This window comes from Camelus dromedarius, chromosome 18 (genome assembly GCF_036321535.1).
Source record: "Camelus dromedarius isolate mCamDro1 chromosome 18, mCamDro1.pat, whole genome shotgun sequence".
In the NCBI taxonomy this organism is placed as follows: Eukaryota; Metazoa; Chordata; class Mammalia; order Artiodactyla; family Camelidae; genus Camelus; species Camelus dromedarius.
In genome coordinates this window covers 44,832,739-44,851,509 of record NC_087453.1, presented here as the reverse complement: position 1 = coordinate 44,851,509, position 18,771 = coordinate 44,832,739, and the positions used below count along the sequence as shown (strand labels likewise).

The 18,771-nt window shown below is 50.8% G+C and overlaps 1 protein-coding gene across 11 annotated transcripts in view; it reads right to left on the bottom strand.

Annotated features, from left to right (window-relative positions):
* The window catches only part of RIN2 (Ras and Rab interactor 2), a 196,999-nt gene that overhangs the window by 45,899 nt on the left and 132,329 nt on the right, over window positions 1-18,771 (bottom strand). For 9 of the 11 annotated variants that reach the window (XM_031434317.2, XM_031434316.2, XM_064475918.1 and 6 more), the window contains one exon: window positions 16,410-16,510. In XM_031434317.2, the coding sequence (XP_031290177.1) occupies window positions 16,410-16,510 (101 nt within the window). Of the gene's footprint in view, window positions 1-16,026; window positions 16,387-16,409; window positions 16,511-18,771 lie in introns of those variants that run through there. The other 2 variants (XM_031434319.2, XM_064475920.1) reach the window with 2 other exon arrangements.

Below are 18,771 nucleotides of genomic sequence, written 5' to 3'. Positions count from 1 at the left end.
ACAATGAATATATGTATGTTCATGTATAACTGAAAAATTGTGCTCTACATTGGAATTTGACACAATATTGTAAAATGATTATAAATCAATAAAAAATGTTAAAAAATCCTTTTAAAATTTTTATTTTTGATTATTTTTATATATTTTTAAAAATGTTCACTGTGTTTAATTTTTATTGAAGTACAGTCAGTTTACAATGGTGTGTCAGTTTCTGGTGTACAGCATTCTTTTTTATATTTTTAAATGTTTTATTCATCACTGGGTTTTTATGGGCATAGAATTCATTTATTCAACTATTATTATTTCCAAGTGCCTAGGTCTGCTTTCATGGGGATCTGGAGCTCAATTATGGACTCAGTGAGGACCCACACACACAGGCAGAAATCCTGGGCACAGCAGAGAACGCCCCACAAGCATCAGGTGCCTCCAGGGGCAGAGAACAAACACTGGAAAACTCAGACTTAACCTGCCCCGCTCCCAACTGACCCGGGCCTCCGGGCTCTGCAGCAGCTGGGGGGATACCCCACCCACTCTGGGGCCAGGGCTCACCAGCAACTGGTCACACCCATGAAGGCCCTGCAGTGTCGGGTGAGAGTGGCCTTTCTGCTTGGCTGTGGTCCCCTTGCTCCTGGGACCAGGCGTTGGTAGTCTAGGCAGGTGCAAGAATGAGCGAGGGCAGCGGCGCGTTCTCACAGAGGACACGGGGCCCGTTCTAAGAAACGTCTCAGAATCAGTCATCTCAGGGAAACCACTACCTGGCAGCAGAGTGTCCAAAGGATGCTTTCTCGTCCCTCCAGGACCCCAGAGGGCAGCACAATCTATCAAGGCATCTTCTAAGGTCGAGGTCCAGACGGAAGTGTTTTCAGACAGGCTCCCTCGCCCTTCCCGACCCATCGACCCGTCGCTCCCTCTGCCAGGCTCCCTCCCAAACAACAATCGGGGTGTAGACTTATTCTACAGTTCAGTCTTTTTTTTCAAACAAGTAACAGGTAGTGAACAAAGCAACGCACAACATACATAAACTCTGATGCGATGTTGTGTGGCTAAAACACCCGGTGGAGTAAACGTAGCCAACGACCTTCTATTTACAAAAATCCTAGTTCAGCTGATTGAACAGCAAAAATGAAGTTGAAGGGGACCAGATCCAAGGCCAAAGGCCGCACTGTTACTCTCCCCAAGGGTGGCACGTGTCCACCTGGGTAACGGGTCTCGGCATGCGCACGGTGCCTGGGGCGACAGCTCCTCCCAGGCCCTCCTGGTGTTGGACGTGGGGCTGGGTAACCCAGGGGGCTGCCCCGGATTTGGAAACTGAAGAGGTGAGAGACAGGCTCCACCCTGGTCTTATCTCCCACCTGGACTCCCAGCAAAGTGCTCCTGGATAACTCAGCCCTCAGGGAAGGCTCAGAGCTCTTCCCGCAGCCTGAGGGCTGGTTCCCTGAAGGTCACCAGTGGACCTTCCAGACCTTTAAGAAAACTAATAGTGTTTCCTTGTTTACACTGTAAAGACCTAATAAACAGCCAGAGAATGAATCAAGAGAAATTGATGGGGCTAATTATTATCAATAAGATGCCAACCTGGTCAATAAAACAAAATAAAAGCAAACAAACACAATAACAAAAGCAGAGCCCCTGGCTCCAACCTGCTTTTGCCTTAATTATGGGCTTAAGATTCATCTCACTGTCTGTCCCCTTAACATAAAGAGCTGCATTCCTGCTACAAAGTGAAGAACTCAAAAGGATCCCCTATCTGGCGGGAGAGAATAGATTAATCCTGATATTTTATAACCTGTCAATGGTTTATTAAAAATTGACAACCATTTCCAAAGAGTGCTAGATATTCTAAGGTGGTACATGGAGGCATGGTTTTTATTTTAATGTCCAGTACTTAATTTAATACTTACATGTTTATAGTATTTAGTGTCATTCCCAATTATGGTGGAGGTTAAATTTACTTTCCTCCCCATTTCTTTCGGTGGTAAGATACACAAAACATAAAACTTACTATCCTAACCACTTTTAAGTAGTGTTAAATACATTCATATTGTTATAAAACCACCACTACTGAAAAAAAAAGGCAAGGGGCAGCCCCGAAGTGGAGTCACTTGTGCTGAGCCCACCAAAACTTACCACACCTAACCTAATTAAGTGCAGTTTCAACCTTCCAAAGGAATGTGAGCAACTTCAAGTTTCCTGGGCACTAGTGAGGTATTCAGCCTGGTCAGCCCCTTCCGTCCCCTTAGGAGGGCGATCTTGCCAAGACGAGTCCTAATAATTTCCTTTTCTCCATTTCCCCGCTACCTTTGAAAGCCTTTCCTTTTCATGACTGGCTTATCAAATTTATTTTAAAACACATGTATCACGTGAGTCAGTTTAAAGGAAAATATTAGGTAAGTGAATAGTAAAAGCGGTACATGAATAAGTGAAAAATTGTGGCTAAGACAATTCAGATGAGAACAGGACGTTTCTCGCGGATTCATCGTCCTAAACCCTTCTCTGAGAGTCGGGGTAGGGGAAGCATATCCTGAGAAAGGCCCCCACGCGCCATCGCTCAGCGCCCTCCATGCCCACGTTCACGCTGTTCTTGAGTGTCCGTAACCGGCTCCAGCCCACCTGCCAACACCAAGCTCCCACCCTGCCCCCACCGGTCTCCTGCAGCTGCGCCGAATGCCTTCACCCCCTGTCTCCGTGCCGCTGGGGCACTCACCCCATCTTAGGCTGCAGTACTCTCGTCTCTTATTAGCTTGACTTCACCCCAGCCATAACCCAGCTTGGCCCTGGGCAGGCGTGGGTACAACGCGTGCTCCGGGCACCCTGGGGCCGGGTTGGGGGTGATCTGCCGAAGGGAGCGAGGAAGCCAGCAGGCAGCGAGAAGCCCGGGGCCCTGGGTCTCTCCATGGCTTCTTTCTGGGTCCACGTGCAGCCCTCTGATTCAGGCCTGTCCTCGGCCAGCAGCTCAGTTCCAGCCTCAGGAGGCAAAGGGTTCTTGTCCCTCTGTTTACCAGGAAATGAGTGGTGAACGGAATGTGGAATTCCCCACCCCAAAGTATGTACGCCACGTTGGCAAGTGGGCTGTTTCAAGGTGAAGACGTGGCCCGAAAGATTCACGGACAGGAGCTATCAATTCCCCTTAACTGCCTAAAAGGACTTAGATGGAGGCTGTGAACGAAAAATACTGCAAACCACATCAGTAAACAATGCGGAAGCCATCAAGTCATCAGCGGCTGCCGCCACCCCACAGCGAAGACCAGCCCGCAGCCTGGCCTCTGCAGCCACTCACAGTGGTGCCCTCTGAGGGGACTCAGAATAAGACAGGACAGGACACTGGCCCTAGACAGCTAGGTGCTTGTCAAAGGAATGAGTTCAATGGGCCCAAATGTTTGCTTCCTCCCATACACAGAAAAGCTCTAAATTCTTCAACTTGAGATGCCTGGTTTTCTTTAGATAGCAAGTAATCTTTTAATGTTCCAACTACCTGGTCTTTGTTATATATCCTAGCTCCTCCCCTGCCTCTTCGGAGCAGTGCCTCAGAGCCATCTGAAGGGCTGTCATCCCAGCTCGAGTCCTCCCACCAGATAAAACGTAACTCTCAACTTTTAGGCTGCACATTTATTTCAGTCAGCAAGGCCAGGTCCAGGAAGGGAGCCAACAGCAAAGGTGATTTTACATGAGAAAGACGCCTCTGCATCCAACACCTCCTCCTCCCCCCTCCTGTGAGCCGCCCCCCTTCCCTCTGAAGCCCTGGGCTCCCCTCATCTCTGCTCCAGATGGCCTAGGAGCTTCTACTGCCTGTCTTTGGGCTTCATGCCTTTGAGGCCCCCGTGCATGCGGAATTGTTTTTCTCCTGTTAATCTGTCTTATGTCAACTCAATTACTAGCTGAAGAAGTTAGGAGGGTAGAAGGGAAACATGGCCAGGGCCACAGTCAGCTAGAGTCCCCGGCCTTTGGCTGTCTCAGGGCCTTGGGCGAGAAAAAGAAGCAGCCCAAATCCTTCCAGGACAACAAACCCAGGCTTCTCGCAGCTCTGTCCTCACTGCTCATGAACTTCCTTCAAGGACACCCTCTCCAGCCTCCCCTCGAGCAGCAAGCGGTAGGCTTTGGGTGTAAACGTCTCTGCTGAGTTTCAGCCTGGGACTGTAATTCTGTGCTCACCGGACAGAGGACAGCGATGCTAAGCTCCCCACGCAAGGTCCCCAGATACAGAATGCCTTACTTCAGCACCAGGAGTGAGACAGGATCCCACCCAGAGCAGCTGGACAGGCACCAGCCGGCTGAGCCCAGGAGGAGGGAGCGGGGAGGTTTCTAGGCAGGAAAGCTGCCTTTGCTTAAGGCAGGTCTGTAAAAACCCAAAGTGCACCTGGGGATTTACCGTTCAGCTACAAACAGATTCTCATGTACCTGGAATCAAACCCACCCACTTCCCACACCTGTGAATGCATCGCTATCAAGACGCTATTTTTTGTAAAGCACGTGAACCCCGATCCCAGTCTCCTCAGAGCCTCAGGCCCTTCAGTGGTCTGGGGGGAAGAGCATTTGCAGGCAGAGTCGGCTCAAAGCCTCATCTGACTCTTCACATTGTGAGGCCTGGGCCACGACTAACACATCCCCCAGCCTCACTCCCCGTCTCCAAAGACAGACTCTTGTTGAGAAAAGGAATCTGTTACTAGAAAAAACAAAACCTGAAAAGAACTAAGTATAAGATCCCGGAACATCTGGAGAATAACAGGCAGATTCTGTTCAGCAGTTTCCAGAATGTCTCTTATACTAATGTTTAGAAATTCAGAAAAGAAACAAGGCAATGTCTTTTCATTCTAGACGATTCAAAGACTATTCAGTAAACAAAATTCTGGAGCTTGCTTGGTCAGTTTTTATTATTATTTTTAAATTTTAAAATAATGTTTCCATTTTGTTTTTTGTTTGCTTGGGTGGGGGTGTTTGTTTTTATTTAAATAGAGGTACGGGGGATGGAACCCAGGATCTCGTGTGTGCTAAGCACGTGCTCCACCACTGAGCTGTACCTTCCCCCTGGTGAGCTTTTAACAGGAACCTTCTTGAGGACGGCTCCTGTAGGTGCCCGGAGCTGGGGAGTTCTGCATCTGTCGTCAGGCTCGAGTCCCAGCCTGGACTCTGAGGCTGGCCATCCTCAACCTTCAGCTGGAAAAAAGTAAGGATGCAAAGCTACCTCTCCTGATGTTTCTGTGTCAAAATTTCCAGGCTTATCCTGCCTCTCTAGGGTCCTCCCTGATTCTGCAGAATCTTCCGCTGCAACCCAGCCTCAGGTGGTGCAGCTGCAAAGGCAAGAAGGATGCGGCTGGGACATGGCACCGCCCAAGGGCTCAGCCTCCCCGCTACAAGAGGCCAGTGCAGGGTGGTCTTCAGAATTAAGGACCAGACACAAGTCAGAGCCCTGTGTCCACCCTGGCCTCGCTCTTGGGGGAGCAGATCCTCGCCTGTGTATCAAAAGGAAATCAAACACACCCCAAATTCCATGCAGCTGCCAAGATGCCAGGCTGGTGGGAGGTGAGTCGAGGGATTGACAGGTTCTGGAAGAACATTAGTAGAAAGGCCTCTTAGAGACAGAGGAGGCAACCGCTCATGCCACAGAGACCCACCTAATGAAAGTTTCTGGCAAAAGGACCAATTTCAAATTTTGCTTAACACACACACGTACACATACACGCAGCAAACAAGACATTCCCAGAAAACCTTTAATTTCAGAAATACCTAGTAGTTGAAGTCCAATGGTTTCCTAACACCTTCAGTCATGAAAACACTTCTTTAGAATTTGTGAAGCTGATATTTACAATAGGCAAGACATGGAAGCAACCTAAATGTCCATCGACAGACAACTGGATAAAGAAGTTGAGGCATATATACACAACGGAATATTACTCAGCCATGAAAAAGAATGAAATAACACCTTTTGCAGCAACATGGATGGGCCTAGAGATTGTCACACTAGGTGAAGTAAGTCAGAGAAAGACAAATATCATATGATATCACTCATATATGGAATCTAAAAAGTGATACAAATCAACTTATTTGCAAAACAGAAACAGACTCACAGACATAGAAAACAAACTTACGGTTACTAGGAGGGAAAGACAGTGGGGAAGGATAAATTAGGAGTTTGGGATTAACAGATACACACTACTATATATAAAATAGATTAACAACAAGAACCTGCTGTATAACACAGGCAACCATATTCAATAGCTTGCAATAAGCTATAATGGAAAAGAACCTGAAAATGTATGCATATATGTGTATGTATATATGTAATTGAATCACTTTGCTGTACACTTGAAACTAGCATTATAAATCAACTACACCTCTATAAAAATAAAGTTAAAGTTAAAAAAATAGATAAACAACAAGGTCCTACTGTATAGCACAGGGAAGTATATTCAATGTCTTATAATAACCTATCATACAAAAGAATGGGAAAAGGATTACATACATGTATAACTGAATCACTATGCGAAACACTAGAAACTAACACAACCCTGTAAACCGACTATACTTCAATTAAAAAAAAAAAAGAGTGTATGAAGCTGAATAAAACCCCTACCCCATAGTATTTCAGCTACCAACCCAGCAGCGAACCACGTCTGTAAGGGATGAGACAGGGCGAACCCCAGAGGATGCCACCATTAAAACCGAGAGCCCAAGTGCACTGCGGACAGTGAAGCCAGTCCCCCAACAAAGACGGAATCAATTCCTAAGACATGCTGTGCACTTCCAGGATGACCACAAAGGTCCTTGTGGCAGAAGATCTAAACAGACAGAAGGGAGCAGAAGGCAGGCCCTGATTCATCCTGGTGACACATGGCACCCTTTTTGATTTATACCAAAGGAACCTCCAGGTGAGCAGAGGAAGCTCTGACCTGAGATGGGGAAAGTGATGGGCAGAGGCCTGGGGGATGATGGGATATTCCTGCGGGGACCACTGCACGCTCCCTGCGCTGCAAGGGAAACTGGAGGCCATCTAGCTGATCTCCTTCTCTGAGGTCCAAACACTAGAAAGTGTTGGAGTGGGGCCCTGCTCTGCCTCGTGCAGGTTCCCTGCACCATGCAAGCTGATATTCCAATTTCTCAAGGCCCGTTTGTCCCCTTAAACTCTGAGAGGACAAAGACAAGCAAATCTGGGTCGTGGCTTTACTCCCGCATGCCTAAGGGCTGCTGCTTTCCAAGCGAGGAGGCCTCGACCTCCCCAGGGAGTCCTAAAAGTGAGTCACAGGAGGATTTTTGTGAACCCTGTCTATGGAGGACAAGCTGGAGAGAACGGCACGGAGACGGGGGCGTCTCCCCTTCGGGGGCATCTCTGCTTTCACGAGAGGAGGACCTGGTGGCCCCCTTTTTTTTCTTTGCTTCTAAACTTCCTGCTGTTGACTCTCCAGCAAGATGAAAAGGGCAGATACGGAGCCAGTGCTGGCTGGGGCCGCCACTTGTTCCTGTAAAACTCAGAAAGGAACAAAGAACCTGTTGTCCTGGGAACCCTTGGAGCTGAAAACAGAAGGAGCCAGGCGGGCAGGGCCTTGCCCGCTGACCTCGGGGCCTGGGCAGTGGCAAGTGCGGGGGTGGGGGCTGCCCGGAGAGGCGGCCTCTTGGGGCTTTTGGTCACTGCTGTTGTCTCGGAGCTGGACTGAACCACAGCCGCATCCTCGTCAAGCAGGTGTGTTGTGGCAGATCAGCTACCAACCCAGCAGCGAGCCCAGGTCCGTAAGGGATGAGACATAGCGAGAGCCAGAGGATGCCGCTGTCACAACTGACAGCCCAAGCGCGCTGCGGACGGTGGAGCCAGTCCCCAGCAAAGACGGAATCACCTTCTGGGACATGCTGTGCATTTCCAGGATGACCACTAACGCCCTTGTGGCAGAACATCTAAACAGACATCTCTCCAAAGAAGACACAGAGGTGGCCAACAGGCACATGAAAAGATGCTCAACATCACTAATCATTAGAGAAATGCAAATCAAAACCACTATGAGCTATCACCTCACACTGGTCAGAGTGGCCATCATTAAAAAGTCTACAAATAATAAATGCTGGAGAGGGTGTGGAGAAAAGGGAGCCCTCCTGCACTGTTGGTGGGAATGTAAATTGGTGCAGCCACTATGGAGGACAGTACGGAGGTTCCTTAAAAAACTGAAAGTTGAATTACCCTATGATCCAGCAACCCCACTCCTGAGCGTATATCTGGAGAAAACTCTAATTCAGAAAGATAAATGCACCCCAATGTTCACAGCAGCACTATTTACAATAGCCAAGACCTGTAAACAACCCAAATGCCCATCAACAGGTGAATGGATAGAGAAGTCATGGTACACACACACACACACACACACACACACACACACACACACACACAATGGACTACTACTCAGCCATAAAAAGGAGTAAAATAACGCCATTGGCAACAGCATGGATGGACCTAGAAATTATCATACTAAGTGAAGTAAGTGAGACAGAAAGACAAATACACGATATCACTTATATATGGAAGTCTTAAAAAAAAAGACAGAAATGAACTTATTTACAAAACAGAGACAGTCTCATAAACATAGAAAACAAACTTACGGTTACCTAAGGGGAAAGTGAGGGGAGGGATAAATTAGGAGTTTGAAATTAGCAGATACAAACTACTATATATAAAACAGATAACACGGTCCCACTGCACATCACAGGGAATTACAGTCAGCATCTTGTAATAATCTATAGTGGAAAAGAATCTGAAAGGAATAGGGTTTTATATATACATGTATAACTGAATCACTCTGCAGTACACCTGAAACATAGTAAAGCAACTATACTTCAATTTTTTTAAAAAGTGAAAAAAGAACACTCTTTGTAAGTCAGTGAAAATCATGAATGGCTCACCGCCCGCAGCCCAGAAGTGGGCAGGACGCACACAAGACGGAGACATAAAAGAGCCATGGGCAGTCAGAGGCGGCTCTGTCCCTGGAGGCGGGGGCCACCCGAATGCTTCTTTTTGTTTTTTGCATTGTCCTTGTCCCACAACGCAGATGTTTTACTTCGGTCATCAAAAAAGAAATCTTACTTTTTTTTTTTAAAAAAACCTCCCCCAGTGTAACACCTCAGCAGCCAAGGCAGGCACGGCAGCTGCTTGGGGCACTTCGAGTCTGGAGACGGTGGTTCACCGGCTTAGCTCATTCTTTAAGGTTGCATCTCATCTCTCCCTGGAACCACTTGCTTCCTCCCTGAGGTCCCCAGGACACCTGGCACGGCCCTTGATTCTGTCCTCGTTCCGCTGTGTGGTACCTGTTTATGATGCTTTCTTCCTCAGGCTGTGTCGCCCTGGAGGCGCCCCTGCCCAGGTATTTCAGCACACAGCGCCCACCCGACAAACATTTCTGTAAGCGGCACTTAATTGCTGCTACACTGGTACCAGCGTGAACCGAGAGTCGGTCGGCTCTCACAGAATTCCCCGGCACCGTATTCGAAACAAGCAGGGTGTCCTGAGGTCAGGAAAACGCCGTAAGGGACTGGGGGGAAACGGACCAAGCCCGTCCTAGCAGAAGGTTCCAGTGGGCACGGGAGGAAAATGTCTTATTGCAAAACTATTACCGCTAATTATGAACAAAGCTGTGCCTCCCCCCAGCACCCCACCCGCCTGCTCCCACGGAAGGAGGGAGCAGCTGTGTCTCGGGTGTCCCTCGGGGGTTTCACATGAATGGATTTTCAGCTGTTTGAGAACACCCATCTCAACCCAAGCCAAAGAGCTCGCCCTCCTGGTTGCCTCAGGTGTCCTCTGAGAAAGACCTTGGAAAAGGAAGCCCCACAGATTAGAATTAGTGGAAATGTGCCTTTACAATTCTTAGAAAAAGATAATGTGTCCAAAGAGGCCATAAACTTTGATAACACCAAACATCTCCTAGACGGGGCCTAAGATACTGCAGGACACACCCAATACCCTGTGGTGAGTGACGGTGGCGAGCTTTTCTGCCGCGCAGACGGAGCTCCCAGGGAAGGAGGCAGCCCAGCCTCTCTGACAGGAGCACCTGGTCCTGGGGCTGGCCTGCTCTCGGGTGCTGGGGGCCTCGGGGTGGGCGCCTGGCCCTGAGCCACAGGCCTGAGGCGCAGGCCGGTTTCCAGACAGCGGCAAAAGGGGGAAATATTTGTTCCGCTGGCTGACACTGCACACGACAGAGAAGCTATGCAGGAAGGCCAAAGGCAAAGCGGCTTCTGCATCTGACGACTTGAACTTGCTTCCAAGCGGCCTTGGGAGCACACTCTCCAGAATCCCCAGGAGAGCAAAAGTGGGTACAAGTCAAGGAAGGATGGTCACTTTTCACGTCTCAAGAGGAAAAGATGGAAAGGAACAATATGAAGTGACATTAAATTCTGAGTCTGAAGTCACTGACGTGGACGATCCATTAAACAAGGGAAGGTACACTGGGGGCAGATGTGCTCTGAGTTAAGAAGCAGACTTTAAACCCCCAGAGGAGCTGTGGAAGACCGGGGCGCATGTATTTCTCAACCATGATGCAGCGGGTGGCCTTGGCCAGATCAGCGCAGGAGATGCTGAGTGTTTCTGCACGGAAGTACTGAGCGCAGCAAAGGAAAAGAATCTAAGAAATGGAGAGAATTTCCTTTGCAGTTTTTTTTTTCTGCTGCACGTTTAAGATCTAAGATGCATAAGCAGAAATAGACATAATAAAAGGTACACAGATATTTACATTTTTCTTATTATTTCTGTATTATTAACTCTTTCATCCCCTCCCTTCCTCCCAATAGTCCTTTCCATAATTTTACAGTTTTAATAAATATCAACAAATGAGTTGGCTGTCAGCTCAGGATGCCCCAGGACTTCAGCCTTGAACCCAAACATGTGGAAATTGTAAAGCAATGCTCTGTTAAAACTGGAGAGTCCCCGATTCCCGACTCCCACAGCCCTGAGATAAGCTGCGATATCCAGGTAATCTTACCTGCCTTCATCTGCCACGGATTCAGAAGCTCTACACCCACACATCCATCCAAATGGCTAAATTGCAAGAATAGCCAGTAGCAAGTGCAGCTGAGGACAGAGCATTCAGAACTCTCACACACCGTTGGTGGAAATGCGGGTTGATAGAACAGCTTTGGAAAACTTGCGGGCACCATTTACTAACGTCGACTATATCACCACGCTCCAACCCAACGATTCGCTCCACATTCCTAACTGAAGCATGTCACCACGTGCTCCCTGGATGACATGCACAGGAATGTGCACAGCAGCATTATTCAGAAGAGCCCCAAACTGGAAACAGCTCAAATACCCCTCGACAGTCGAAGGGACACACGAGTGTGTGCCGCAGTCACAAGAGGGAGTGCGTGCTGCCTCATTCCCGTCAGAGGAAGTTCACAAACAGGCGGAACTACCCTATGACCACAGAGGTCAGGAGAGTGGGCACCCCCGGGGGGCAGGGTCAGCGGGGAGCCCCCAGCGGCGCCAAGACACGCCGTGTCTCGGCCTGGTGCTGCCGTGGGTGTGCTTACTTTGCGACAGTTCATCTAACTGCAAACCTATGTGTGTGCTTTTTTTCCATCATGCTTCACTGCACTGGTTTTTTTTCCCCCCTGAAACGCAGCACAAAGTGCGAAGGGGTTTTATTCAGAATCCCGCCGGACGGCTGAACGTGGCCCCGGCCGTGCGACTCCTCCCCGGACTGTGAGCCACCGCGCCCCTCCTTAACCCTGTGCTCCAGCCTCCAGCCAAGTGAAGAGGTGGAGGGCTGTCCCAGGGAGGGGCAGCTGAGCTGCTTGTGGTTTTGACACCAGTGCTGTGGCGTAGCTGGGGGAAGCCTGCAGCATCCCCGGGGAACCTTCCAGAAGAGGCCAAGCGTGGGGACCGGCAGCCACCCTGTGGCACTGGGCAGGGCTGGCTAAGGGATGTCTGAATTCTGTGTGTCTGAACCTGTGGAGTATGGGCGGGGTTTCAGGACCCCAGACACCCCCGGCCGTCCCTGTGGAATGCGGGGTCCCAGAGAGGCCTCGGCAGGAGAGGAGGAGGCTAAGGAGGGAAAGAGTGGAGGGGGCGGCAGAGGCCTTGGGCGACCCGGCCCAGCCAGGGTCCCGGCACCTGCCGCCCAGCCCGAGCCTCATTTCACCAAGTTCTGACTGACCCCACGGAGGGCGAAGGAACCTTTAGAGACTTGCCTCAGCCTAGAGGTGCTGAGGGATCCAGGGGGTGATGAGAGCGGAGCGCCGGTGGTGGTGTGCCTGCCCAGGGACACCTCCCCCAGCGGGAAATGGACTGTGACACCGCCGGGGGGGGGGGGAGGGGGGAGGGAGAGCAGGGCCCCTGATTTTCTGCGCTCCAGTCCTCGGTGGGGAGAGCTGGGGCGAGACAGGAAGCGGCCACATCTGGAGAGAGCAGCCACAAGAAACCCGACATCTTTCCCCTGACTCCCCAGCTTCTTTGGTGAAGCACTAGCAGAGGACGTGGGGCAAACGTTTACAAGAGCCCGAGACCCAGAACTGACGGGCTCCAAGGCGGGGACAGAGGAAGGGGCCCTGGTCCCTCTGCTCTGCTAGGCCGGGAGCTTAACGCCTGTCACACATTTTCAACTTCCTATTTTTTTACACACGGGCTGGGGTCCCCTAATTGCTTTACATTGGTGACATCTTGTCTCTGCAAGAGGCTTCTGAGGCCCGGGTACTTTGAGAACCTCCGAGGGGCTGGCATCTTTCATCGGTCCGTTCAGCAGACATTTCCCGAGTGTCCGCTACATGCCAGGCACTACCGCAGGCCCTGGCAAGACAGCCCTGTGCATGGGCCAGACCCCTGCCCTCCTCCTGCTTCTCCGCGGTGCTGGGAGGAGGAGACGCGTAACGAAGCAAGGGACTCGCCGTCGGAGATGCACAAGTTCTACAATTGACAATAAAGCGCTAAGGTGACAGAAGACAGGAGGGTCCGGAGCTCCCCGGAGGAAGGACAGTCCAGGCAGAGGGAACCGGATGTACACAGTTCAGGAGGTAGGAGCCTGTTTGGCAAGGAGCTGCGGGGCTGGAGCAGAGAGGTGGAGGGAGATGCTGTGAGAAGAGGTGGCGGGGCACGGGGAGTCAGATCCTGTAGAGCTGAAGGCCATGGTGAGGACTTTGGTTTTCAATGGAAAACCACGGACGGGCTGTGAACAGGAATGACCTGACTTGGATTCAGATGAACTAAAGTCGCACCACCCTCTATGGTGCTTAGATAACAGCCCGGAGAAGGTGGCCGGTGAGGGTGAGATTGGGGCACCAGGCAGGGGTCCCCTGCAGGGCTGGTGAGGAGGGGTCTGATCCCGATCCATCGCAAAGGCTGAGCTGCCTGGATTTGGAGATGGAGGGGAAGGCGGTGATGAGAGAAGAGGGACCAGGGCTGACACGAGGCACCTGGATGGGGAAGACCAGGGAAGGGGCAGCGTTGTGAAGGGGAGCCAAGAGCTCAGCCTGGGTCTCTGTAAGGCTGAGATACCAAAGGTCAGGCTGAGCGGGCAGCTGGATGCAAACATCTGGATTCCAGGAGAGGACCAGCCTTGGGGTGGATGCAAGTTGGGAATCACCGGTACACAGATGGTATCAAAGCCACCAGCCTGGATAGGCTCACACCCAAAATTACTCCAGAGATCTCTCTGTAAACAGTACCTCATGCCTACCCCGTGCAAGCCTGTGCCAAGTCACTCACAGCTACTGACTCAACCGTCCCGACAACTCAGAGGTACAGCTCCGCTGCTATCCCCATTTTACGGATGTGGACACTGAGGCACTTACTCGAGAGAGAAGAGGGGAGAGTGCGGAGTGCTCTGGGTACTCCGGGCTAGGAGGTCAGGGAGACGAGCAGGAACCCGCCGGCACACTAGGAGCAGCAGCAGGTGAGATGAAAGCAAACAAGAGACACCATGTCCCTGAAGGTCACAAGTGTCCCTGGAAGGGACAGGAGGTGGGAGTGGACCACTGGATGGCAAAAAGGGACATCTTTTTAACTTTCACTAACCTGGTTTTGAAATTAACTTCCTCCCGTTTTCAATGCAGGCAACGAGTCTCAGGAGTTCTCGGTCTCGGAGACCCCGCCACCAGCAGCCCCACATACTTTCACTGTTGGTGCAGAAGTCTCGTTTGCTCATCTCTGCTTCCAGATGACGGACGTGCCTAGACCCACAGCCTGACCTTGCTTTTTAACGTGTCAGAAAAGAAGTCCGTATGCTATGAAATCACACGTTAAAACACCCTGGTCACTGTTATCTTGATGTAATTATTTTCCCTGTCACCCTACATAGTTTATTTTCTGCCTTGAAAATATTAGCCTAAGAAGGGGGTCCGTGACACAAGAAGAGGCTAAAACGCTCAACCTCACCTCAATACTAACCCCAAAGGGGCGACCGAAAGCCACCGCAGGATTGCACCCGAGCTGAGCGCGCCAGCTTGGCACTCAGCCTCGTCGCATTCAACAAACTGCGGACCCCAGGCGCTTCCTGGTGGCTGCGGCCGGGGCAGGTGAGGTCAGCTCACAGCCCACTCTCGCCGAGGGTGATGCCACAAAGGAAGGCAACTTTGACGCGTCTGTGCGGCCACCAGGGCGGGGGTGCGTGCGGGGAGGGGGGCACCTGCTGCCTCTCTGCTGCGCCCACGCCTGCTCTTCCTCTCGCCTGCCCTTCGGGCTGCTCTGGGCCAGGCTGACCTGCCGCCCCGGGGACCACAGCTCTGCTCTGCGCTGCCTTCACTCTGGAAACAACTTCACGTCCCCCTCACCCTGCCTCTCTGTTATCTGGCCATCCTGACCTCTCTGCTGGGCCCAGCGGAGGACTGAAAACACAGGCACTGCTCCATGCTCCTGAAAAATCAACGAGCGACCTGAGCACACAAGCCACAGGGTCCTCAGCCGGCTCTTCCCCGAGTCACTCGGGTCCCACGTCAGCAGGAGGAGGGTCACGCCGGGGCTTCGGCGAGTTGGCAGCTGTACTGCACTTAGCACAGTGGCCGCATGTGGTGAACATACAGCCAATAAAGATAATCTTGCCTTCTCTCTTCCCCATTAAAAAAACAAACAAGTAAAACGCCTTGTAAAATTCATGAATTCAGTGCCAACCAACACAGCATTCAAGAATAAGTGACATCAATTTGAAAAAAAAAGTTATCTTGGAATGCTTGCAGTCATTCTTAAATTTGAAAAGCTTCAGAGAGATGTTAAGGGTGAGGAGAACCCCCTGGGTAAAGTTACAGCGCATTTGGAGCAACTTCGAATGTGGGGCCGAAAATCTCTAATCAGAAACCATCATGCACTGGGCTCGTTTATGGGGGAAGAAATATCAAAGCCATTCACACTGAAGTCAAGGAGAATCAGAGAATGCCCGGAGCGGGGGCCCATCTGGTCTGCCCCCGTCATTGTGCAGAGAAGAAAAGAAAACAGAAGGCATGGAGAACTTCCGCGGCTAAGGGGGAATACGGTTCCTCCAGAGACGCAGGGCGCGGGAGCACCGTCTTCCAGCCGCAGGGTCCCTCCCTGGGGCTGCCGGCTCTCCCCTCAGTCCAGGGCAGGAAACAAGTCAGGCTGGTTTGAAACTTGCCCAGACACCCAGAAGCACCTGCCTCTGCAGGACTCCTCCTGCCTGCCCCATGACTTGCAAGCAAAACCCACTCCGTCAATCTCACCCTCGCGCTGCAGCAGGCAACCCCAACCCCATTTCCCGAGAAGAGGGGGAAGCTTGTCATGACTCTGGCCTCCGAGGCACCGAGTGCCCATGCCTCTGGGTAGCGCTTCTGCTCTGCTGCCCTTGCCAGCAATGAACCAGAGCTTCCAAGAGCTGGAAGCAGTTTTGGCAGTCTCCTCCAGGCTGCCCCCCGTCCTGGCCTCTGCACCCCCGCTCTCCAGAAAAAGCCAGTCCCTTACCACCTACGTAGACCACGCACAGCACGTGCACGTGACAGGCCTAACCGTAGGGATGCCGCCTCCCCTCTCTTAATCGTTTATAAGCACATCGCCTCTCCAAGACGCCGGCTCACATTGCCGGCTCAGAGCCCTGGTGTCTGCTGGGGTTTTTTTCTGACCTGAGAATGCAAAATGAGTCCATCCTCCTAAGCGCTCCCTTTACACCTTCTGGAGACTGACACGGGCTACACTGAATTCTGTTTTGCACACGGAGGATCTCGCTGCGTTACTGTTTCCATCACCATGAGCAGGAGGATGTGGCAGACAGAACTTTAGGTTTCCGGGTTCTGGTGCCAAGAGGAATTGAGAGGGTGCAAAGTTCAAGTGCCTTCTGAGGGATCAAGGAGAACCAGCAGACAACTGGTTCCTAGGCCACTCCCACCTCCTCCAGGGAGCTGCTTCTGGGCGGCCACCACGCCCCCAGCTCCCCAACCTGCGGTCCTCGTCGCTAACGGGGTTCACGTCGCCCCCGCCGCGCGCCCGACGCCGGAGCGCCTGTCACCTGTGGGTTTCGCTGGGTCCCAGGCCATTCTCCAGGCTGAGGTCTGTCTGCACCATCTCCTGTTTCAGTTCTCCGATCTCCGAGGCAATCGTGTCAATGAGCTGTTCAGAGACAAAAATAGTGTGACGTCAGAAAGTGGAAGGGGGCGTGACCAGAGACTGGGGAGTTTTGGCCACTTTAATAGGAGCACAGAGATGACCACCTTTTTTTTTTTTTTTTTTTAAATCCTGGCTCTGCATTTCCTTTACCCAGAGGGGGAAAAAAAAAGAGAGAGGAAGGGAGCAGCTTCTTCTTAGAAAGAGGAAGAATTTAGGTTTCGGTATCGCCCTAAGGAAAAGAGCATGACACTCAGTTTGGTTTCTTAACATGAACGCAAAGTAGAATAAACAAATCCCAGCAAAACCAGACCTCAACACTCATCTTGTCAAAGTGACGACTCAGAAGGGATGCCCCAGATGAAAGCGTACGCCATCCTTATTCTGGCTACAGAAATTAGCATATTTCAAAGATACATGCAGTTTGCAAAGCATTTTTCCAATGACCTTAAATTTATTTCTCATCTTATTCTTTGCTTTTTTTCTTTTTTTCTTTTTTTTAATAAGAAGACAGGGGAAAGAGAGAGGGCTGCATGGGGCTGGGAGGGGGTGAGTGGGTGGGCAGGGTAGCCACAGAGGGAGTTAGCGGGGAAATGTGTCCTCTTCTCAGAGAAGGCTTGTGTGGCCTGGCACTCCCCATTCACACGCCTATAAGAGGCTCCATCTGACTCTCCAGTTTGGTCTGAATTCTTGAGCTCTGCTAGTCACCTGCTCATCAGAATTTTTAGTGGTTCCAATCAGGCATCGTGAGTGTGGAACAGCTGTTCTCAAGGTGTCACCGCTCATTAATTTTTTTAAATGTAGTTATTTTTCATATAAATGTTATTTATATCAATGTGTAATCGATTATTGTCTTAAATATTTTAAGATTCTCCTTCATTTACTTTCTAGCGCAGCATATCCGCAGATGGAATCCACGTGAACACAGGCTCTTGGGTGAGTCCTCCGTCATTTCTGTGTGAAGAGGTCCTGGGAATAAAATGCTTGACAATCACTGTTCTCGCTAAAGACAGGTGTCTTCTTGCCTCAAGCAGCTTTTATCCCACCCAGACTCTGGGAGAAACTTCATCTGAGCCTCTAAGCTGTTCCCAGTGTGGACCCCTCCACCTAGTCATTCATTCATTCTGAACTTCACGGCCATCCGCCGCATACCAGGCATTACAAATGTAGAATAAAGCTGACGATTCTCATGGAGGTGATATGCTGGTGCAACAGACCACAGCACAGAGCATCAAGAAGTTCTAGAAAGAAAAGAGAATAGGGTGATGCCGTAGGGAGCAGCTAAGGGGCCACCCTAGCTATGGTGGGATGGTCAGATGTACTAAAAAGATCCCCTTGGCTGCTGGCTAGAGGTGCTTTGTAAGGAGGGGCAGCAACTCTAGTTAGGGGGCAACTGCAATGGTTCATGTAGGAGGTGATGGTGGCTTGGATCAAGGTGGCAGCAGTGGAATTAGAAAGAAGGAGGAAACCCAGGAACAACTGACACAGAAATTGATAGACACGGATAAATGCATTGAATGTGGGGTGGAGGGAAGACAAGAATCAAGGGCGATTCCTAAGTTTTTGCCTTGAGTGATTAGAGAGATGGCAGTGCCCTTGTTAGAGCTGGCAGAGACTAGACCTGAGCAGAGAAGGGGAGGCATGGGCCAGATGGCAGGAAACCACACATCTTGTGAACAATGGGGATCCTCGGGCAGGCAGAGAAAAGCAGGAACCTCCGGACTGATAAGAAATCACAGTTTCGGTTGACAAGTGTCTTGGAGGTCGACAAAGAAAGTTAGGAAAAGGCAGGAATCTCCAGTGTCTGAATGTAGCCTTTTGCTCATTATGCCTTCATTACAATAAAATTAGCCTTGCAGATTAGAAGTACCCATCATGTACCGACGCCGAGACACTTCCGATCCAGATTAAATGAGGACAAAAATCCCTCCTCCCCTCGGGATGGAAATCAGGGGCTGGGCTCCCAAGCTCCTCCCTCCCCAGTGAATATTCTGCCCACTCATCTGTACGCCCTGCGTAACCAACTCGCCAAGGAAACTCAGCACAGATGCTCGCCTGAGCCTGCCCGCTCTCCCCTTGAGAGCGCACTGTCTGTCCCTTATTGAATCCCCACTTTACCTACTTAACCTCCACGTCTCGTCTCTGAATTCTTTCTTCGATGAGACAAGAACCTAATGGCCGGCAACACCCTTGACTGAGCTGGGACAACGTGGAGAAGGACTGACGTTGGGCAGGCGAAATTTTAACTGAGCCGCTCACTGGCCATC